This window comes from Podarcis liolepis (genome assembly GCF_965112155.1).
Source record: "Podarcis liolepis genome assembly, chromosome: 2".
NCBI classification, from domain to species: domain Eukaryota; kingdom Metazoa; phylum Chordata; class Lepidosauria; order Squamata; family Lacertidae; genus Podarcis; species Podarcis liolepis.
The window spans coordinates 106,088,383-106,111,227 of record NC_139555.1 but is presented as its reverse complement, the minus strand read 5'-3'; the positions used below and the strand labels follow the sequence as shown (position 1 = coordinate 106,111,227).

The 22,845-nt window shown below is 46.4% G+C and overlaps 2 protein-coding genes across 5 annotated transcripts in view; one reads left to right on the top strand and one right to left on the bottom strand.

Annotated features, from left to right (window-relative positions):
- The window catches only part of PLXNB1 (plexin B1), a 157,748-nt gene that overhangs the window by 118,738 nt on the left and 16,165 nt on the right, over positions 1-22,845 (top strand). For 3 of the 4 annotated variants that reach the window (XR_014522902.1, XM_083491023.1, XM_083491022.1), the window contains exons 24-37: positions 3,053-3,201; positions 4,732-4,832; positions 6,229-6,446; positions 7,707-7,885; positions 9,004-9,070; positions 10,703-10,849; positions 11,651-11,828; positions 12,440-12,543; positions 12,952-13,036; positions 15,305-15,471; positions 17,449-17,609; positions 18,579-18,726; positions 19,830-19,894; positions 19,994-20,069. Coding sequence is in view for 3 of the 4 variants with exons in the window: in XM_083491023.1 (XP_083347149.1) it covers positions 3,053-3,201; positions 4,732-4,832; positions 6,229-6,446; positions 7,707-7,885; positions 9,004-9,070; positions 10,703-10,849; positions 11,651-11,828; positions 12,440-12,543; positions 12,952-13,036; positions 15,305-15,471; positions 17,449-17,609; positions 18,579-18,726; positions 19,830-19,894; positions 19,994-20,069 (1,845 nt within the window). In the remaining variant the exon portion in view is untranslated. Of the gene's footprint in view, positions 1-3,052; positions 3,202-4,731; positions 4,833-6,228; positions 6,447-7,706; positions 7,886-9,003; positions 9,071-10,702; positions 10,850-11,650; positions 11,829-12,439; positions 12,544-12,951; positions 13,037-15,304; positions 15,472-17,448; positions 17,703-18,578; positions 18,727-19,829; positions 19,895-19,993; positions 20,070-22,845 lie in introns of all 4 variants that reach the window. The other variant, XM_083491024.1, reaches the window with a different exon arrangement.
- Positions 6,495-7,497, bottom strand: LOC310702028 (guanine nucleotide-binding protein G(I)/G(S)/G(O) subunit gamma-5-like; the record flags this gene model as incomplete). The annotated part of the gene is made up of 2 exons (XM_083493637.1): positions 6,495-6,838; positions 7,356-7,497. The coding sequence occupies 2 exons, from the start codon at positions 7,495-7,497 to the stop codon at positions 6,762-6,764; spliced, it is 219 nt and encodes a 72-aa protein (XP_083349763.1). The 3' UTR covers positions 6,495-6,761.

Sequence of the window (22,845 nt, the reverse complement as noted above, 5' to 3'; positions counted from 1 at the left end):
TTTCAAGCTTCTAGCGTTTCCATATCATTTTAATGTGTGCATTTTATGTAAACCGCTTCGAGCTGCTGCTGCTGCTGCTGCTGCTGCTGCTTCTTCTTCTTCTTCTTCTTCTTCTTCTTCTTCTTCTTCTTCTCCTTCTCCTCCTCCTCCTCCTCCTCCTCCTCCTCCTCCTCCTCCTCCTCCTCCTCCTCCTCCTGCTTCTTCTATACAATTAGTGGTACGCACATTCCGTAGAATAAAATAAAATAAAATCATGGTGGCAGACCCTAGCAAGAATAGTACTCTATCGCTTTGTGGGCTGCTTCTTCAATTGCAGTTGGAAGCAAAATTTGACAAAGGTTTAATACCAAGAGGTTAAAAAGCAGCACAGCTTCTGAGCAGGAACGGCTATTTTTATCCAGCTCTCCTTTGCCAGTCACTCCCCTAATATACTGTGGTGGACTGAGGATCCCGTCAGTAAAAAGCAGTTTGCAGGGATATCGCGTAAAACAGTGGCTGCCAAACATTTTTGGGTCACTGCCCCCCTTGGTTCCATAAACCCATCCCTTGTTCCCCTGCCCCTATCCTATAAAATGCATTATTCAGGTTCGCACAACCCACTAAGGACGATAACAGCACAATAGAATTCAAAACAGTAACAATCAATTGCACATTGACTCGAAATCCAATTGAAATTATTTAGCTTAATTAATTCAGCAAAAATGGATGGGCTTGATCCAGTGACTTTTCAAAGTCGGAGACCCACTTACAACTCCAGGGGCCCCCTGCCACCCCCTCGCCTCTTGGCAGTACCATCCTTTTTGGAAACAGGTCCTCTTGGGGATGCGGGTGGCGCTGTGGTCCAAACCACTGAGCCTCTTGGGCTTGCCGATCAGAAGGTCAACTGTTCAAATCCCTGCAACGGGGTGAGCTCCCATTGCTCCATCCCAGCTCCTGCCAACCTAGCAGTTAGAAAGCACACCAGTGCAAGTAGATAAATAGGTACCGCTCCGGCGGGAAGGTAAACGCCGTTTCCATACGCTTTGGTTTCCGTCACGGTATCCCGTTGCGCCAGAAGCGGTTTAGTTCTGCTGGCCACATGACCCAGAAACCTGTCTGTGGACAAACGCCGGCTCCCTTGGCCGGAAAGCGAGATGAGCGCCGCAACCCCATAGTCGCCTTTGACTGGACTTAACTGTCCAGGGGTCCTTGACCTTTTACCTTTACCTCTTTGGAAACCACTGGCATAAAGTAACAGAGATAGAGCTGATGGGGACCTTCTTGGGATAGTCACGAGAGAACGTCCTCACTGACGCCGCTAATCATTCTGATTTGTGCAGAGCCCTATCCAGCTGTTTGCAATCGCATGAGAGGGAGCTGGCGGGGAGCATCTTGGCAGTCCCGCCTTCTTCCGGCGCCTTAACTTTATTCTGTTTACGGCCCTCCAGGAGCTTGAGGGTCGAAGGTCTGAAGTGAGGAGCCGCCTCTCCACTTTCCTCTTGCACTGCAGCGGGTTGGACTACATGACCCTTAGGGTCCCTTCTAACTCTATGATTCCTGCTGCGCAGTCAGGTTTCTGTAATTGCACAGGAATCATGGAGGCTCCCCACTTCGGACCTTTGCCCTTAAGTTTGTGTGGAGGGTGGTGAACTGGGTGAAAAACAATAATACCAGAGGGGGCAGGATTCAGCAATGCACCCTCACGTCCCCTTGCATGCTTGCTTACATGCACGGAGACTGTGCCAGAATAGGGTCAAACTAGCAACACCACACCATGGTTTCTCCTTTGCCACCGGCACTAAGTTTTGGAGATATTTGGTCGTCTGAGACACTGGGTCCATCTGGTGGGGAAAAGCAGGAAATACAGTGGTGCCTCGCAAGACGAAAAGAATCCGTTCTGTGATTCTCTTCGTCTAGCGGTTTTTTCGTCTTGCGAAGCAAGCCCATTGATGGATTAGCGGATTAGCGCTATTAGCGCTTTTAGCGGCTTATCTGCTGATCGGATCAGCTGATAAGCGGCTTAGCGGCTTAGAAAAAGGGGGGGAAAGGGGGAAAAACCAGCAGGAACTCGCAAGACATTGTCGTCTTGCGAAGCAAGCCCATAGGAGATTCGTTTTGCGAAGCACCTCCAAAACGGAAAACTCTTTCGTCTAGCGAGTTTTCCGTCTTGCGAGGCATTCGTTTTACGGGGCACCACTGTAGTTAGAAACTGCCACTTTATAATACAGTTGTACCTCGTGTTGCATTAGGTTCATGCTTTGTCTTTTCGGCTTGCAAACGCGACAAACCTGGAAGTGTATACTTCCGGGTTTCATTGTGTGTGTGTGTGTGTGTGTGTGTGCGCGCGCACACGCAGAAGCGTTCTGCATGCTTCATGCATGATCAGAAGCTCTCTATTGCGCCCTGCACTTGTGCAGAAGCGCCGCTCTAGTTGCGGACTTTTCAGGGTGCGAATGGCACCCTGGATGGAACAGATCGTGTCCACAACTAGAGGTACCACTGTATTGGTATAATAGGGTCTGGGGTTGTTTTTTCCGCTCTATCTGAAAAGCTAGCCCACAAGGTACGCTTATCTGAAGGCATAACAACAAGCATTTTATTTGTCATGGGATGATTTTTTTTTTTTAATGCATTAACGAAGGAACTGAGGTTTCAGAAACGGCAGCTAGGTAAAGCACAAAAAAGTAAAAATTATTATAGCAGTAATATACAGCCCATATCTTAAGCATCTCCAACAGCATCGTTTGCTGAACCCCGTGAAAATATAAAATGGTCAGTGATGAGAAATCCTTTTGTTTAGTTTTTTCTTCCATTTGTTTTCCTTGTTCAGACTGAACTATGTGCGATATTGAAAGATTGTGTCAACCCACTATTATAATCCTTCCCAAATTTAGTAAATATATTCGTGTAGATAGATGATAGACGATAGATAGATAATTAGATAGCTAGATAGATAATGATTGGGACATACATCATGGAAATAGTAGTAGTAATAGTAATAATAATAGTATTAATAATGGAGGCTCCTCACCTTCACGTGAAATCAGTTTTCCATCCTCTTGTCCTCCTGCAGGTTCAAATGGGCAACAACCAATTCCGCCTGGGCCGCGTGCAGTATGACACAGAGAGTCAGCTGACCTTCCCCGTGGAGGCCCAGATTGGCTTGGGGGTTGTCGCCTCCTTTGTTGCTCTGATCGTCCTCATCATCGTCTTCATCTACAGGTGAGGAGGAGGGAGGGTGCTTGCCGGCCTGTTTGCAGGACCATATTCCATAGGCCAGGGGTCTGCAACCCGCTGCTCCGGAGCCACATGTGGCTCTTTTACACCTTTGCCGCGGCTCCAGGGCGGATACTAGCGAGGGGAGGAGGCGCATTGTGAGCCCCGACACTCCCCACTGTGGTGGGCGCTGTACTGGCTGTGACGTCGCATGGGGGCGGTGTGTGCATTAGTCACACACCGTCCCGACGTCACCTTCCCGCCCACCCACCCGCTACATTGTAAGGGGCATGTACTCTGGTCACTGCATTGAAAGGGGGCATGTACACTGGTCACTGTTTTGAAGGGGAGTGAAGAACACACACACACAAAAAGGTAACTTGTTAATTTAACGTTTATTTCTATGAGGAGGAGTAATTCTGAGGGGTCAAACAAAGAAATAATAATTAAAAGTGACAAAAATGTTATTTTTATAATGACGAGTTTTGCGGCTCCCAGTTTTTTTTCCCTTCAGAAACAGGTCCAAGTGGCTCTTTTTGTCTTAAAGGTTGCAGACCCCTGCCATAGGCCTAGCCAGGCACTGCAGTCTACATGAGAGAAAAGCCAGTTAGGTTGTGTGACCTGTTCTGTTTGTGGAAAAACAGCAACAGATTTGCTTTTTGGGAACAGAGTACATTGGCACTGAAGCAGGAACTGCTCAGAGTTGCTTAGAGCAGTGGGAACTTTGTAGGTTTCTTTCTTCCTGTTTCCACACCAGAGATCATACTTGGCAGGGGCTGATGGGAGTTGTGGTCCAAAATATCTGAAGGGCACCAGGTTCGGGCAAGCTAGTGATGAAGCTTTCAAAGTGCATCCCATGCATTATCTCGTTGCATCCCTTACAGCAACCCTGTAAGACAGGAGCGAGGAAGCTTTTCTGTCTGCCAGGTCCTTATCTCCCCGACTCCTGGCAGACAAATTTAGACAGGTGATCAGGGTCAGTCACCTGACATCACTATGACAACAGGTGATGCTGCACTTTGAAGCCTCGATTGTTGGGACGTCAAAGTGCAGCATGGGGGGGTAGGGTTGCCATACGCCCAGGAAACCCCGGACGTGTCTTCTTTTGGGGGACCAACATGCCCATCTGAGCGGATTTTTCATTTTAAAGGAAATATCTGGGTTTTTGGGCTTGAGCTGCTCTGCACACTGCAACAGCTGCCAGCCCAAGCCAGGGAAACAGGCCTATGTGCCTTTTCCCCCGGCTCAGGCTGGCAGCGGCTCAGGCTGTCTGCTTTTTTGCTCTTCAAGATATAGCAACCCTAGCACAGGGGATATTTGAAAGCCTTCTTGCTGCTGCGTCTGAGAATGTCCCCAAAAAAAGGCTTGGATGAAAATATCAGCCTAGCTGTACAGCTCGCTGTTTCCTTTTTGCACGGTTCATTTGGTTTTGTGGCTGCAAAACCTGGGGTGATTCTCTTGCACAGAAATAAAGAGCTACGCTGTGAGTAGAAGGGATCGACTTTGGCATATGATGGTGATGGTTTTTCTTTCCAGGAGGAAGAGCAAACAGGCCCTGAGGGATTACAAAAAAGTTCAGATCCAGCTGGAAAACCTGGAGACGAGTGTCCGGGACCGGTGCAAAAAAGAATTCACTGGTAAGAGGAGAGGAAGGAGCTTCCCCCTTGATCTGTCCCTGGGAATTCAAGTTTCCTTCTTCTTCTTTCTATAATTTTTATTAAATTTTCTGTTTTACAATTTAGGACATTCATTTAAACAACCTTAAAATATCGATGACTTCCCTTCTTCTCTTTCCATGGTTCATTTTACAAAATATAAATCCCTGCATATTTTATATAAACTTAGCTATTCAGTATTCCATTATTACGTGCATCAAAAGTTGTTTACACTGTTGAATTTATCTTAATGCTGCCCACATTTTCAAATAAACACAATTTTCCTCCATATCTTCAATAGACATTTTCCAATCTTCTTTAAACGTATGTTCTTCTTGTTCTCTTATTCTATACGTTAGGTCCGCAAGCTGTGCTTATTCCATCAGTTTAAGTTGCCATTCTTCTTTGGTTGGGACTTTGCTCAATTTCCATTTTTGGGCTAACAAAACACAGGCCGCAGTAGTGGCAAGCATTAATAACCTTTTTTGACACCTGGGAATTTCCGGTTTTTGGTGGTTGTTTTTTAAAAAGTACTTTTAAACATTTTTTTCCAATTCATTATGGATTATTTCCCAATGCTCTTTTACCCTTTTACAGGTCCACCACATATGATAGAACGTTCCTTCAGTCTCAAAATGCAGGTTTCTTTCAAGGCCGATGCTGTGAATTGCCTCTTTTGCTGCATCAGGATTGCTGATCTATTCATTATGGTGCTGTTATGTTAGGCAGCCAAACCCATGAAATAGAGAAGAATCCCTTCTGCGTAGGCTGCTCTGCTTTTTGAACTTTTAAGGCTGTGGGGGAATCTCACAGGGCCTTCCCAAAGCGAGAAAAATAGCTGGAGCTCCATTAAAATAAAAACAAAGGGGGCATTTTTAGTAGTAGAGGAAGCTTAGTGGTAGAGCAGGGGTCAGCAAACTTTTTCAGCAGGGGGCCTTTTTTGGGGGAAATGAACGAATTCCTATGCCCCACAAATAACCCAGAGATGCATTTTAAATAAAAGGACACACTCTACTCATGTAAAATGCTGATTCTACTCATGTAAAAAGCTGATTCCCGGACCGTCCGCGGGCCAGATTTAGAAGGCGATTGAGCCTTGGCAGGGGGTTGGACTATGATTCTATGAGCCGCATCCGGCCCCCGGGCCTTAGTTTGCCTACCCATGTGTTAGCATCTATGCAGAATTTCCTGGCATCTCCTGGGAGGGCTTGAAAAGACTCCTGTCTGATACCCTGGAGAGCAGCTGCCAACCAGAATAGATAATACTGGGCTGGACGGACCAATAGTCTGAGATTATATAAGGAAGCTTCCTTTCATTTCCTGTTTCCCACACTCTCGTCCTCTTCCTCATCACCTGGGGTTTTTTCTTTCGTTGCAGACCTCATGACGGAGATGATGGATCTCACCAGCGACTTAGTTGGCACCGGGATCCCCTTCTTGGACTACAAGTCCTACGCAGAGCGTGTCTTCTTCCCAGGCCACCGCGAGTCGCCGCTGCAAAGGGACCTGGACGTGCCAGAATGCCGGAGGCAGACGGTCGAACAAGGCTTGGTGCAACTCTCCAACCTCCTCAACAGTAAGCTCTTTCTCACCAAGGTATGTTTTCAGGAACAGGTGCTTTCGTATTGAAGTAAAGCAAAAATCACGCCTCTTTTGTTTTTTTTAATCAACTCTTTATTGCTTGAATATAAAATTGATTCCATCATGATAACAGAAGTTATTGCAACTAGCATACAAGTTTAGAGAGGTAGATTGTAAGAAGTTTGACAACAGTGGCAGTATTACTAGTTCGAAGTTGGCACATTTAACACAAAGTTTCTGTGCAGGTTCCAGGTTACTCACTTTCGCTTCCATATTCACCAGACTGAAAGGTTTTTAGATCACTAAAAGAGTCCATGTAGGGCACACAAGTTAGAGAAATGAACACACTTTCTGCAGCCTAAAAGGATTTGTACTTGAGGAAACTCCTGTTAGTAGGGGGTCACGGGGTCACAATGTGCATTCTGCAGGCATAGAATCATAGAATCATAGAGTTGGAAGAGACCACAAGGGCCATCGAGTCCAACCCCCTGCCAAGCAGGTAACACCATCAGAGCACTCCTGACATATGGTTGTCAAGCCTCTGCTTAAAGACCTCCAAAGTAGGAGACTCCACCACACTCCTTGGCAGCAAATTCCACTGCCGAACAGCTCTTACTGTCAGGAAGTTCTTCCTAATGTTTAGGTAGAATCTTCTTTCTTGTAGTTTGGATCCATTGCTCCGTGTCCGCTTCTCTGGAGCAGCAGAAAACAACCTTTCTCCCTCCTCTATGTGACATCCTTTTATATATTTGAACATGGCTATCATATCACCCCTTAACCTCCTCTTCTCCAGGCTAAACATGCCCAGCTCCCTTAGCCGTTCCTCATAAGGCATCGTTTCCAGGCCTTTGACCATTTTGGTTGCCCTCCTCTGGACACGTTCCAGTTTGTCAGTGTCCTTCTTGAACTGTGGTGCCACAGTACTCCAGGTGAGGTCTGACCAGAGCAGGCAAAACGGCTTCAAGTCAGCTGCAGCTTGTGGAACCTTCACGTGGCTCACACTGGCCTCGAGGCGCAGCCGCTGCATGACCTTCTTCATGGCTGCCACGTTGGAGGAGCCGGACATGGTTCCAAAAATCACGCCTCTTGTAAATCTTCAAGGCAGGGGCCTTTCTAAATTTAACCCCTTCCAGCTGCTAATCTCCATGGTTGTTTTTTTTATGGGAAAGCAACCTCTAAAGGACGACCCATCAACCAATACCTCGTCCCCAACCAACCAATTGTTTCCTAACGACAGTTCTGTGTTTTTGTCCCCCCCCCCCTCGATGTGCCCAGTTTATACACACTTTGGAGATCCAGCGCACCTTCTCCCCGAGGGACCGGGCCTACGTCGCGTCTCTTCTCACGGTCTCGCTGCACGGGAAGCTTGAGTACTTCACGGACATCCTCAAGACCCTCCTGAACGACCTGGTGGAGCAGTACGTCGCCAAGAACCCCAAACTGATGCTGCGAAGGTGGGCAGGAGAGAGAGAGAGAGAGAGAGAGAGAGAGAGAGAGAGAGAGAGAGCGCCCACCACTCTTTCTGGTGTTGACATCCTCACCTCCCAACTTCATGATGTTTTAGAAAAAACTGAGTGCCCAGTATATCCCTGTGGGGAGCACAGGCATGTCCAAAATCCGTTCCAGGGGCATAATCTGGCCTGTCGGTCGATTTAATTCAGCTCCCGTGGCAGTATATGTCCTGGGGTAAAATCCATTTAAAGAAGCTCAACAACGTCTGGGTTAAATCCTAAAAAAAGGTGAACAACTTTTGGGTAAACTTCAATCCTAAGAGAAGCTCAACAACTTTCATCGGCCCTCACGCATGTTCAATTCATCAGATCTGGCCCTCTTTGAAAAAAAGTTTGGGCACCTCTGTGTTACTGTCTTTTTTGAGCTGTGAGATAGAAGCAGGGTGGATTTGATTTGATTTAAATCAAATCGATTTAAATCACTAGTCAGTAAGACGATTTAAATAATATTTTTTTACAGAAAGACTCATTCTTGCTGGTTTAATCTTAATATTTACAACCAGATGAAGGTTTCGTTTTTGGAAGAATGAATTTTCAGAGTAGTTTTTACAGCTCTATCAGAAGTTACTGATTTGGTTGCACATAGAAGAATAATTTTGAAATTATGGTGGCATTTAATAAGTTAACTCTACATTTGGACAACTTTTCTTCTGTACTTTATTGGAAGGAGAAAAATAATCATTTCCTCAATAAAAATTTAAGCAATTTATTTAACTAAAACAATAACATTGTAGCATATGTTATCCATGTTTGTTAACTGATGTGGTCAAACAATTTTTTTAAAACTAACTTAGACTTGAGTTTTAGCACACATGAAAAACTTAAAACAAATCCTTATTTCCTGATGAATAGCCTTTGGGCTATAATGTAACTGAAATAGAAAACTATGTTTAGAAAGATTTTTCCTCCAAAAGCATTTTATTTTAAAAATCCAATTTAAATTAAAAAGAATCCGATTTAAATTTTAAAAAATCCAATTTAAATGTTAAAAATCCATTTTAAAAATCACTGATTTTTATCCACCCTGGACAGAAGCCTAACAAATTTGGGTTCTCTTTCAGGACAGAGACGGTGGTGGAGAAGCTGCTGACAAACTGGATGTCCATCTGCCTATACGCGTTTGTGAGAGTAAGACATACTCCTAGTTGTCCATTGAGAGAGGAGGTCAAGGTGGAGCTTGCATGTGCTGCTGGAATAGAGCTAGCCAAAATGGCCCCCTCCAGTTGGTGTCAGACTACAATTCCCATCAGCCCTAGCTAGCATGGCCAACGGTCGGGGGATGATGGGAATATGAGGCCAACTGTGTCAGGAGAGCACCATGCTGCCAACTTCCTATGTGGCTGGCCTGCTGTTGTTATCTGAGTAACTCAATCTTGCCCATTCCCATGAAGCTGGGGACAGCTGTCAGGATCTCTTGGCCTGCAGGGAGAAGCAAAAGCTCCAAGAACCCGTTGTCACTTTCTCCCAAGATAAAGGTGGCAAGAGCAGGGGAACAGGAGTCAGAGGTGACCCTGGAACCCAACACATTAAAGCCCAGGCCATGAAAAGGTTGTCCATGTTAACACACCAGGAACATTTGTCCTTCAGAACAGGGAAATGTGGATCGACACAACCCCTCCTTTGAAGGCACTAGCATCTAGTCCAGGGGTCTGCAACCTTTAAGACAAAAAGAGCCACTTGGACCCATTTCCGAAGGGGGAAAAAAGGGGAGCCGCAAAACCATTGCGACATTTAAAACAAATATATCTCCAGAGCCGCGATCTGACAGCGGGTGGGAAGGTGACGTTGGGACGGTGCGTGACTAATGCACGCACCGCCCCCATGCGACGTCACAGCCAGTACAGCGCCCGCCACAGTGGGGAGTGTCGGGGCGCACAATGCGCCTCCTCCCCTTGCTAGTATCCGCCCCGGAGCCGCGGCAAAGGTGTAAAAGAGCCACATGCGGCTCCGGACCCCTGCAGTCTGAAACCAAGATGCTTTCAAGGCAGCTGCTGGCTAAATCGGCTTTTACTCAGACCTGCGAGCCCACCATGATTATTATTTATTACATTTGTATAACGTCCTATACCTGCAGGTCTCAGGGCAGTGATGGCATAAAATCACAATATAGTGGTACCTCAGGTTAAGAACTTAATTCGTTCCGGAGGTCCGTTCTTAACCTGAAACTATTCTTAACCTGAGGTACCACTTTAGCTAATGGGGCCTCCTGCTGCTGCCACGCCACTGCCGCTCGATTTCTGTTCTCGTCCTGAAGCAAAGTTCTTAACCCGAGGTACTATTTCTGGGTTAGTAGAGTCTGTAACCTGAAGCGTCTGTAACCCGAGGCACCACTGTATAAAAAACACAAAATACATAATAAACAAGAACAAAAACCACCTCCCCAACACATTTTGAAAGGACATTGGATGTCAAATCAGCAAAAAGCCTGGTTATTTTTAACGTTTTGAAGAGGAACCGTGGCTCAGTGGTAACACTAATCAACTTTTTCAGACCTATCAGCGCAAACGTGCATTTTGGGATTAATTCCTTATTTTTTTTTCACCCTGTATTTCAGCGGTGTAATGCTGCTGATGTGACCCACTTTAGGTGAAGCTGGGCCCCACTGGTTGGTCTCAGCCCACCAGTTGACCCACTCAGCCTGGCTTGGTTAGATGTTTCCACCTGACCTGCTTCTGCAGTGAGATGGTCCAGAATGGCAGGTAGAAGCTCCCAGAGCTGCTGTGTTGTATCTGATGAGGCCTTTCTCCATTTCTCCGCTAGGACTCTGTTGGAGAGCCTCTCTACATGCTCTTCCGGGGCATAAAGCACCAGGTGGATAAGGGGCCAGTGGACTGGGTGACGGGAAAGGCAAAGTACACCCTGAATGACAACCGCCTTCTCAGAGAAGACCTGGAATACCGCACACTGGTGAGAGCAACCGAAGTCCTGCTGGGGAGAGAGGCCCACCTAAAACCAGTCTCTCGTTCAGCTAAACACTGGCTTCTCTGGCCACCCAAATGCATACCTCATCTTCTGGCCCTCTGTCCTTTTCCTTCACAGAGCTAATAGTTCCAGCAGTTCCCTGGGAAGAGGGATGGACTGTTAAATCAATCAGAAAATTGTAGCTCTGGGAGTAATGTAGGGGGGTCTCCTTGTTAGTTTCTGTTTGCCACTGAGCAGTTGCTTAGAGTCACAAGGCTCTGTTTACATTCCAGAGACCTTCCAGACTGTTGGAAGTCTCGTGGGAGAAGGGAGACGGATGTGACGTCCTGGTTTCTCTGTTCCTTTGTTTCAGTTGCTCTCTGCTTTCATAGAGAATGGATGTATATTTCTTTGCTCTCTGCGTAGCTTAGTAATAAAGCATAGCATGTAGCCATGAATCTCATCACTTCTGCTGCTTTGGAAACTCTGCTGAATGGGGGAACGTGCCTGAGGCCTTATCAAAGGCTCAGGTCCTTAATTATTCATCGGGAGGGTGATTCCGAAGGACTCGGCCGGAAGATGAGCTTTATCAGCTTGGCCGAGTGGAGATTCCAACACTCCGAACAGCTCTCAGCACCCTTAACAAACTACAGCTCCCAGAATTCTTTTCGGTGTGTTCCTTTGCACCACAGCAGCACCGCCACTCATCTTTATAGTGTTTAGTCAGCGTTTGGGAACTCGAGAAACAGGTGGGCGAGTGGAGCGCTGCTGAGTCAGCTCATCTTTGCCCACCTTGTTTTTTTGCAGACCTTGACAGCCGTGGCGCAAACTGGAAGCACGGTGGGAGGACCAGAGGGCTCCCAGGGGGTGTTGGTGAAGGGGCTGGATTGCGACACCATCACCCAAGTGAAGGAGAAGATTCTCGACCAGGTCTACAAAGGGACACCTTACTGCCACAGGCCAGACCCAGACACGCTTGACTTGGGTGAGTAAAATTCCAGGCAGTGGAAGAAAGAGCGATTATGGTGGGACGGTACCCCAAAGTACCAAGGAGATGGACTATCTGGCTGTAGGACCAGGGATGGAGGAAGCCTGTGGCCACCCAACTGATGCTGGACTTCAGTTCCCATCATCCCTGACCATTGGCCGTGCCGACTGAGGCTGATGGGAGTTGGAGTCCACAGGTTTTCCTGCCCCTGCTGTGGGGAACATAATACATAGAGGAAGTGTCTCCCACCCCCTGCCCCGTGCTCATTATGGGTTTGTAGCTGCTGCAGTGAAATCTGGTCCATTAGGGCAAAGGAGGCACTGTCAGATCAACCTTAGTCTCCCTTCTTCCAGCTTCCACCTGCCTGCATTCTTACTAGGGTGGTTCTGCTTGCCAGCTTCCTCCTCTTCAGTCCCAGTGTTGTTCTTGTAAAACTAAGCAGGGAAGAGAAGGTTGGGGACAAAACTGGATCGGGCTGCACCTACTGTCGATCTCCCTGCCTTCCTCTCTCCCCATCTGGGCACGAACCACCTCTAAGCTGCTTGCCTCTGCTCTGTGCTGTTCTCCAACCTGGTTATTGATTTTTGTTCCCCCTTTGTTTCTGCTAGAGTGGAGATCAGGTCTGGCTGGGCACCTCATCCTCTCCGATGAGGACGTGACTTCTGTTGTCCAGGGCAACTGGAAGCGTCTCAACACACTGCAACACTACAAGGTGAGGGAAAATTATTGCTGGCCTTTGGCTTTCCTCTACAGTGGGTGGCTTGGCTCAGTGCATGGGTTGCCTTGAGCTTTTTTTCTCCCCAAGGACCTTTTTTGGAGTGCCCTTGTTCTCCAGATTCAGCCTCTTCTTGACCTCTGGGATCTGGTGAAAAAAAGGTCCTACTCTGCTGCAGGGGTTTGGGCTTCCTGGCCTTTTGGTCCTTTCCCACTTAAGATTCTGTGTTGTGCATTACTTTTGCTTCCCTATCCCACGCTGACTTTATACAAATCCAAGATTGTGATGAGCCACTACAAGATCCTCCAGTAGGGCCTGCATGATGACATGATGACATTTTTATTCTATAGAGAGAAAAGAGGAATGCATGATGCTGCCCAACTCAATTTCCCCCTTCATTCTCAGGTGCCCGATGGAGCCACTGTTGCTCTTGTTCCTCGTATGACCAAGCATCTTCCCAGGGAGAATCAGGACTATATCCCTGGAGAGAGTAAGTCGCTCTAAAACTCTTGTTTAAATGTTGGAGGAAAATCTGGAGAAGTAATCAGTGCCAGCTTGGGTGGGCAGAAGGTAAATCTCTAAATGCTTGTCAGTAGATCAGAAAATATTCTGACTGCCGGTTGTTTTAACAATAGCAACAACAGAAAGCCTCCAGCTTCCCCCTGTAAATTAGGCTGATGAAATGAAGAAAGCTTCTGGAGGAAACTAGGACTGGGTTTTTGTAAGGCAGGACTGTGAGCTCAGCTCTGATATAAGTGGAGCGGCCTCCCTCAGAAGGTGTTTACATATTATTTACAGTGGTACCTCAGGTTACATACGCTTCAGGTTACATACGCTTCAGGTTACAGACTCCGCTAACCCAGAAATAGTGCTTCAGGTTAATAACTTTGCTTCAGGATGAGAACAGAAATCGTGCTCCGGTGGCGCAGCAGCAGCAGGAGGCCTCATTAGCTAAAGTGGTGCTTCAGGTTAAGAACAGTTTCAGGTTAAGAACGGACCTCCAGTACTTAACCCGAGGTACCACTGTATACACAAAGTAGCACACGTCATTTTGGATAGAACTTCCCATCACTTCGCCTGACCAGATGAGGGCATAGGTGGGAAATACCCAAATCAGGCATAGGCAAACATCCCTAGCGAACAGGACCAGTGGTCAGGGATGATGGGAATTGTAGTCCCAAACATCTGGAGGGCCGGAGTTTGCCTATGCCTGCCCCAAATCTTACAGACAGCTCCTCTTTCTGGGCTCAGAGCCCAGCACCCCAAGCCCACAGATAAGGACAACATCAAAGAAAGCCAATTAGCTTAATATCAAAGCACGGGAATATAAACATATATGAGCTCACTGCTGCAATAACTGCCCATTAATTGTGGGGTTATCTTGACTACCAAGATGGTGTTTGCAGAGCTTCCTGAACGGTTCACCTTTGGTTCAACACAATTCTGTAAGCTTGGAAGTCTGCATGCCCCTGGATCAGAGAGGCGAAAGAAGAAAAGGTCTGTCATTCGCTTGCAAGGATCTACAGTATGTGGTGTGGTAGTCAGCGCATTGAGCACACCTGCATTCAAATCCCTGTTTGACCATGAAGCTTTTGGGAGTGACCACTTAACACCGGTCTTGAAAGACCTACATTGGCTCCCAGTACATTTCCGAGCACAATTCAAAGTGTTGGTGCTGATCTTTAAAGCCCTAAACGGCCTCGGCCCACTATACCTGAAGAAGCATCTCCACCCCCAACGTTCACCCCGGACCCTGAGGTCCACCTCCAAGGGCCCTCTGGCGGTTCCCTCACTGCAAGAAGCGAGATTACAGGGAACCAGGCAGAGGGCCTTCTCGGTAGTGGCACCCGCCCTATGGAACGTCCTCCCATCAGATGTCAAAGAAATAAACAACTATCTGACGTTTAGAAGACACCTGAAGGCAGCCCTGTTCAGGGAAGTTTTTAATGTCTGATGTTTTAATGTATTTTTAATCTTTTGTTGGAAGCCGCCCAGAGTGCCTGGGGAAACCCAGCCAGATGGGCGGGGTATAAATAAGTTGTTGTTGTCAGTTTTTGTCTGTCTCTTTCTCACATACAGAGAGGGATCTACCTCACAGGACTGTTGTGAGAATGAATGGCAGGCAGGAGCCATCTATTGCCATCTTGGTCCCTTTGGAGAAAAGGCAGAATGAAAATATTTAAGAAGACAGACAATACCCAGTTCCAAATTCTTTTTTTTTTTTAAATAATGTTTATTAAAGTTTCACGAGCAATGAAAAGTTTCAAAATTTAAACATAAGAAAAACTACAAAAATAGAAAAATACAAAGACAAAACACATAAAAAATACACAATAGAAAACAGTTAACAAAAGAAGGGAAGGAAAAAAGGAAAGAAAAGAAAAACCAAAAAGCAAAACAAAACATAGATTAGTATTTCCATATCTTATACTTCATTCACTAGTTTCTTGACCTCCTCACACCTCCCTTTTTGTATTCCAGTTCAGATATTTAATTCAGCAAGTCCTTACCCTCTAGCATTTATCCTCACTCAAGATATTAACCTATTATAAATATCAATTTTCCAATTGTCAATCCCTATTTACATTTTCCTAGAAATCTTTTTACCAATACCACATCAGACATCGTTTTAACATTCCTTAATTTTGCAGTACTTCTGCAAGTAGTCTTTAAATTTCTTCCAGTCTTCTTCCACCGACTCTTCTCCCAGTTCCAAATTCTAAACATTTGTTGGTGTTTACCGCTTTGTGCATTATAGAGACCCCAATGCTGGAGGATGCTGATGAGGGTGGGATGAAGCTCTGGCACCTGGTGAAGCCGACAGAGGAGCCCGAACTGCCTAAACATCGGCGAGGGAGCGTCCGGGAGAGAGAGAGGGCCAAGGCTATTCCTGAGATCTATCTCACCCGCCTCCTCTCCATGAAGGTAAGAAGGAGCTCTCTGCTCGCCTCCTCCCATTCCTGGTATCCTTTCAGGCTGCAACCCGAGGCACGCTTTCCTGGGCATAAGTCTCAGTGAAAAAGCAGAGAAACTTTACCTCTGAGTAAGTATGCACAGAATTGCAGCGCTAGGCCTGTGCATTGTGACTTGGCGTCACTGGCACTGTTGCATCCTGGGACCTTGTCCCACGATGCCCTTGCTGAACCTTCGTGGGGGAAAGGCAGTACAGTGGTACCTCGGGTTACACACGCTTCAGGTTACAGACGCTTCAGGTTACAGACTCCGCTAACCCAGAAATATTACCTCAGGTTAAGAACTTTGCTTCAGGATGAGAACAGAAATTGTGCTCCGGCGGCGCGGCAGCAGAGGGAGGCCCCATTAGCTAAAGTGGTGCTTCAGGTTAAGAACAGTTTCAGGTTAAGAACGGACCTCCGGAACAAATTAAGTACTTAACCCGAGGTACCACTGTAATCTGGAAATGAAAAGCACTGCTTTTCATACACATCTTACATGGCTGCACCTGTCAATTCTGACGCATTTCACAATTTAGCGTTTGTTTTTCCATGATGCGTTGATAATTTATGTATTATATATATTATTTATCAATAATTGCTATTGTTTATTGATAATTGCTTCTGTCGCTGCTTATGGCATGTACATAAAAGCTCTGTCGCTCATAGGCAAAGACTTGGAGGATGGGTACATTTTCCACAGAGGGTGCAAGAGGGAAAGGTTAAAGGACCCTTACCCCCACTCCAGCTGTCTTCAGTTTCCGATTACAGTGGTACCTTGGTTGTCAAATGCCTTGGTACTCAAACAACTTGGAACCCAAACACTGCAAACCCAGAAGTGAGGGTTCCAGTTTGCAAACTTTTTTCGGAAGCCGAACGTGCTCCGTTTTGAGTGTTACACTTCCGTTTTGAGTGTTACACTGAGGTGTGTCTGTTTTTGCTATTTATTTTGTGTTTTCGTTTTTGCGGCTCTTTTTGTTTTGTTTTTGTGTGGAACCCAGTTCAGCTACTGATGGATTGATCATGTGACTGTAGTACATCATTTATTGCTTTCATTTTATGGAGCCACGGTGTCGTTAGATAGCAAAATTCAAGTTAAATTGCTGTTTTAGGGGTTGTTTTTAAAAGTCTGTAACGGAGTAATCCCTTTTGCATTACTTTCTATGGGAAAGCGTGCCTTGGTTTTGGAACATTTTGGTTTTGGAACGGACTTCCGGAACGGATTAATTTGAAAACCAAGGTTCCACTGTACAGTCTCAGAAGCCTTTTATTTAAAGAAAAGGAGACCAAAGTACCACCCCAAACAACGATGGAAATCCATGTAGCTTGGCAGTTCTTCCTCGCTGGCTCCGTGCTGGAAAAACACCACTGTAGATGTTTCTTGATGGCTTGTCTCTTTCTACCTGGGTTAAAATAAAAAAGTTCCTTCCAGTAGCACCTTAAAGACCAACTAAGTTAGTTCTTGGTATGAGCTTTCGTGTGCATGCACACTTCTTCAGATACACTGAAACAGAAGTTGCCAGATCCTTCTATATAGTGAGAAGGTGGGGAGGGGTATTACTCAGAAGGGTGGTGGGAATGGGAGATTGGCAGATAGCTGAGATGAGCCTGTTGACGACTCTTAACGACTGCAATAGGTCTTGCAGGAAAAGGCAAGGGGTGAGAAGGTGAAAAATGGCTTAGTCATGTATAATGAGATAAGAATCCAATGTCTTTGGTCAGACCAGGTCTCTCCATGTAATAATACCCCTCCCCACCTTCTCACTATATAGAAGGATCTGGCAACTTCTGTTTCAGTGTATCTGAAGAAGTGTGCATGCACACGAAAGCTCATACCAAGAACTAACTTAGTTGGTCTTTAAGGTGCTACTGGAAGGAACTTTTTTATTTTGACTATGGCAGACCAACACGGCTACCTATCTGTAACTCTACCTGGGTTGTTTGCCTGCAGGGGACGATGCAGAAGTTTGTAGACGACCTGTTCCAGGTGATCCTCAGTACCTCCCGCCCCGTCCCGCTGGCTGTGAAGTACTTCTTTGACCTGTTGGATGATCAAGCGCTGAGCCATGGGATCACGGACCCAGAGACCATCCACATCTGGAAGACAAACAGGTGTGCAGCCCAAGCCGCTGCCTATAGCAGAATACCCCACTGGGATATTGCCGTGCTCTCCACTTCCCTGTGACGGAGAATACTCTAGCACATGTTAAAAATTAGAAATTACTTGAAAGTACCAAAATAGGCCTAGGATTAAATTGAGAGTTAATTAAATAAATAAATAAGATTTAGAACTTTTAAGGAAAGTTAAGAAATTTTATTTTAATTGGAATATTGTGTTTTTAAAAAATGATATCAGAAAACTGCTACATTTTAATTACAAGGAAATTCAGATGGGAGGACTCAGAGGAAGCCCAAAATATGTTTATGAGGTTAGAAGTTTAAATAATTAATTAATTTGTGGTGTTTAGGTGTTTACCGGTATTTTGTTTTTACTCTCTTTTTTGTTTATATTTGTGATCTTGTCTTTTTTCATTTGTTTTTTTTCTTCCTGTTTTTCTTTTGTTGTGATATATGTTACATCAGTAAATAACTTAATAAAAATTATTTTTTTAAAAAAGAGAATACTCTAGCACAGGGGTCATCAAACTTTTTCAGCAGGGGGCCGGTCCACTGTCCCTCAGACCTTGTGGGGGGGGCGGACTGTATTTTGGGGGGCAAATTGAACGAATTCCTATGCCCCACAAATAACCCAGAGATGCATTTTGAATAAAAGGACACATTCTACTCATGTAAAAACACACTGATTCCCGGACCATCTGTGGGCCAGATTTAGAAGGCGATTGGGCCGGATCCGGCCCCTGGGCCTTAGTTTGCCTACCCATGCTCTAACAGAACTTTGACAGCACCCATCTCTGCTGCCCCTAATGGGGCGTGGAGTTGTCGCTATGTGCCAGGATTGCAATTGGGTTGTGCATTTTGGCCCCTGGTCCCTGGGCTACCCTAGTTCAGCTCCCGAAGCACTTAGCCCATGGGATTCCCATCGCATGCCAGTGTGTTGACCGTTTCCTCTTCTCTCCGCAGCCTTCCCCTGAGGTTCTGGATCAACATAATCAAGAACCCTCAGTTCGTATTTGATGTGCAGACGTCGGACAATGTGGATGCTGTGCTCCTGGTCATCGCTCAGACCTTCATGGACTCCTGCACTCTTGCTGACCACAAGCTGGGTCGGGTGAGCTTGGAGAAGGCCTGGGCGGGTGCCTTGAGTTTATGCGTTGACATCAGTTGGGGGAAAATATGGTAGCCGTATGCTCTCCACGCCATCTTTTCCTGACGCAAGTCAAGTGGGGCTGTTCCCTTTTGCTGCAGAGGACCCAGGCATATTCCTCTGCTGTGGGCGTGTTGCCTTTCTCCTGAGCGCAACCCACAGTGCTTTCTTGCTCGGAAAATGAGCTTCTCTCCAGCACTGACGCAACCTGTCAGAGAGCCAGTGTGGTGTAGTGGTTAAGAGCGATAGACTCATAATCTGGTGAACCGGGTTCGCGTCTCCACTCCTCCACATGCAGCTGCTGGGTGACCTTGGGCCAGTCACACTTCTTTGAAGTCTCTCAGCCCCACTCACCTCACAGAGTGTTTGTTGTGGGGGAGGAAGGGAAAGGAGATTGTTAGCCGCTTTGAGACTCCCTAGGGTAGTGATAAAGCGGGATATCAAATCCAAACTCTTCTCTTCTTCTTCTGTCAGAGAATTGTGGGGAGAGGGCCCAAAGGGCCCCATCTCCCTTGCAAATGCAGGAATCATTCAGTTGCACGACTCTTAGCTAGTACCTACTATGCGAAGGACGCCTAGGGACATGACTCCAGCCCATTTTTGTTGTTGCTGCAATGTCTCCGTTGTCATTCATTGTAATGTGCATGCAGAGCTCCTGCCCGCAATTACTGTTTTAAAAAAATGGGTGACGATAGAACACGAGGCTTCCTTTCTGCAGCCAGAGTGGCTGCCCAAGCCAATTTTTTGCTTTCCATTCAGCAGGGCAGTTGTCAGTCACTGTGTGCACATTAGGACACTCAGAACAGGCCTTCCGAACCCGGTGCACTCCAGAACTTCTGGGCTATGATTTCTGTCATTCCTGATCATTTGGCTATGCTGGCAGAGACGGAAGGGAGTTGGGAGTGCTAACAACATTCTAAACTTAACCCAGCTCTTTCAATTTTTCCTCTTTCAAACTTTCCTTGTCCTATTCATCGCTGCTGCCATTTAGATAACTGTTATCATGACACCTAAAATTTTTGCTGGGTGTCGTTCCTAATGTCTTGCTCCCTTTGTGGCATTTCCAGGATTCTCCGATTAACAAGCTTCTCTATGCCCGCGACATTCCACGTTACAAGCAGATGGTGGAAAGGTAAGGAGGAGGGCCAGGGAGCCGGCTGGATGTGCTTAGAAAGAAAAGGAAGGAAACAGGGTACATAAATGAAGGGTTATCGTTCTGTATCTCCTGCAGGTACTATGCAGATATCCGCCAAACCATCTCTGCAAGTGACCAGGAAATGAATTCCGCCCTGGCTGAACTCTCACGAGTAAGTCGGCTGCAAGCTACATCACAGTCTTTTTTCCTTTCTCTGTTTTCCTCCTGCTGAGCCAAGACCTCTGTTGTTGTTGTTGTTTAGTCGTTTAGTCGTGTCCGACTCTTCGTGACCCCATGTACCAGAGCACGCCAGGCACTCCAGTCTTCCACTGCCTCCCGCAGTTTGGTCAAACTCATGCTGGTAGCTTCGAGAACACTGTCCAACCATCTTGTCCTCTGTCGTCCCCTTCTCCTTGTGCCCTCCATCTTTCCCAACATCAGGCTCTTTTCCAGGGAGTCTTCTCTTCTCATGAGGTGGCGAAAGTCTTGGAGCCTCAGCTTCACGATCTGTCCTTCCAGTGAGCACTCAGGGCTGATTTCCTTCAGAATGGAGAGGTTTGATCTTCTTGCAGTCCATGGGACTCTCAAGAGTCTCCTCCAGCACCAGAATCCAAAAGCATCAATACTTCGGCGATCAGCCTTCTTTATGGTCCAGCTCTCACTTCCATACATCACTACTGGGGAAACTGTAGGAGCCTTCTTTTGGAACAGAAGAAGAGTTATGCTGGATCAAGGCAATCATACAATTGTGGAGTTGGAAGGGACCACGAGGGCTGTGTCGTCCAGCCCCCCTGCAATGCAGGAAACTTGTGCCCAATGTGGGGCTCAAACCCACGACCCTGAGATTAAGAGTCTCATGCTCTTCCTATCAGCTGAGCTATCCCAGGGGAAAGAATGCTGGCCCATCTGATCCAGCATCCTATTCTCACAGACGTCACCCAGATGCCTGTAGGATCTGAGCACAAGAGGCCTCTCCCTTCCTGCAGTTTCCAGCAACTAGTATTCAGAAGCATTGCTGCCTCTGGGCATAGCCCAGGCTTCCTCAGCCTCGGCCCTCCAGATGTTTTTGGCCTACAACTCCCATGATCCCTAGCTAGCAGGACCAGTGGTCAGGGATGATGGGAATTGTAGTCTTGAAACATCTGGAGGGCCGAGGTTGAGGAAGCCTGGCATACCCTTGTGGCTAGTAGCCCAAAATAGCCTTCTCTTTCATGAATTTGTCCCCTCCTCTAGAGTTACTAGGTCAGGTTTCATAATGGGCACAGAAGCAGCATTGGCATTGGCGTTGCTCTCTGCCACCCTTGTCTTCCATTGCAGAGATGCATACTTGACATAATTGTACTTGTACGCCACCTTTCCGTAGTTGAAACCATGCTCAAGGTGGCTGGCAATGCTAAAAACAACAACGCGTAATTACAACATAACAAAAGCAGTCATAAACAATAAATGAAGCATCAAAAAATACGCGTAAGATCGAAAATAAAGATGCAAAAAAAATTAACATTGATAACAGGAAACTCTCCCCCCCCCAAAAAAAAGAACAACAATACCCCGGACCAAGAGTCTGTTCAGCAGCCTCTGCTTTTGCAGCTGGAGTCAGTCAGGGCCCCACCCTCCCAGGACAGGTGGGAAAGGTCTGCAAAAGTAGGGAGCAGACAAGATGGAGCCGAGGTAACATCATGACCTTCCATCCCAACTTCCTTGCATCTGGGGCTTCCAACTCCCCTGAAGCAACTCTGTTAGAGCAGAGGTTATTGCAAGGAAAATAAGTCTTAGCTTGGGGCTGGGGCTGTGTGCCTTAATGACAGAGCACAAGTATAATAATAATAATAATAATAATAATAATAATAATAATAATAATAATAATAATTAATTTATACCCCGCCCTCCCTGGACAAGAGCGGGCTCAGGGTGGCTAACACTGAATATAAATACAGTAAAAACATTAAAAACAAAACACACAGAGAAACCCCAAACAAACAGTTGATTAGAATATGTTAGAATACAGCTTAAAATGCAGCCTCGTTTTAGTGGTAGCCTATAGATCAAAGCCATAAGGGGAGAATACGTCAAATACTCACCGGGGCCAACTATCCATGCTGGTCCTACATGCGCAAGCAAAAAAAGCCGAGGGAAAATTTATATACAAAATCCCATATAAGGGGTTCCATCAAAAAATAAACAAATGGGGGGGGGTTAGATTGAGTCCAGCCCAAAGGCCAGGCGGAAGTTTGGATGCAGAAGGTTCCCAGGTTCAGACCCTGGCATCTTCCAGTTAAAACTATCAAGATAACAGGTGATGGTGGGAAGGACCTCTGCGCGAGGCCTTGGAGAACCATTTTCCATCAGAGCAGAGAGAACTGGGCTAGGTGGACAAGTCGTCTGTCCTAGTCCTATTTAAGGCATGTTCCATAGATCCATTGAGAGCTTCCCACCATGAAGTCATAGAATCATAGAATCATAGAGTTGGAAGAGACCACAAGGGCCATCGAGTCCAACCCCCTGCCAAGCAGGAAACACCATCAGAGCACTCCTGACATATGGTTGTCAAGCCTCTGCTTAAAGACCTCCAAAGTAGGAGACTCCACCACACTCCTTGGCAGCAAATTCCACTGTCAAACAGCTCTTACTGTCAGGAAGTTCTTCCTAATGTTTAGGTGGAATCTTCTTTCTTGTAGTTTGGATCCATTGCTCCGTGTCCGCTTCTCTGGAGCAGCAGAAAACAACCTTTCTCCCTCCTCTATGTGACATCCTTTTATATATTTGAACATGGCTATCATATCACCCCTTAACCTCCTCTTCTCCAGGCTAAACATGCCCAGCTCCCTTAGCCGTTCCTCATAAGGCATCGTTTCCAGGCCTTTGACCATTTTGGTTGCCCTCCTCTGGACACATTGCAGTTGTCAGTGTCCTTCTTGAACTGTGGTGCCCAGAACTGGACACAGTAC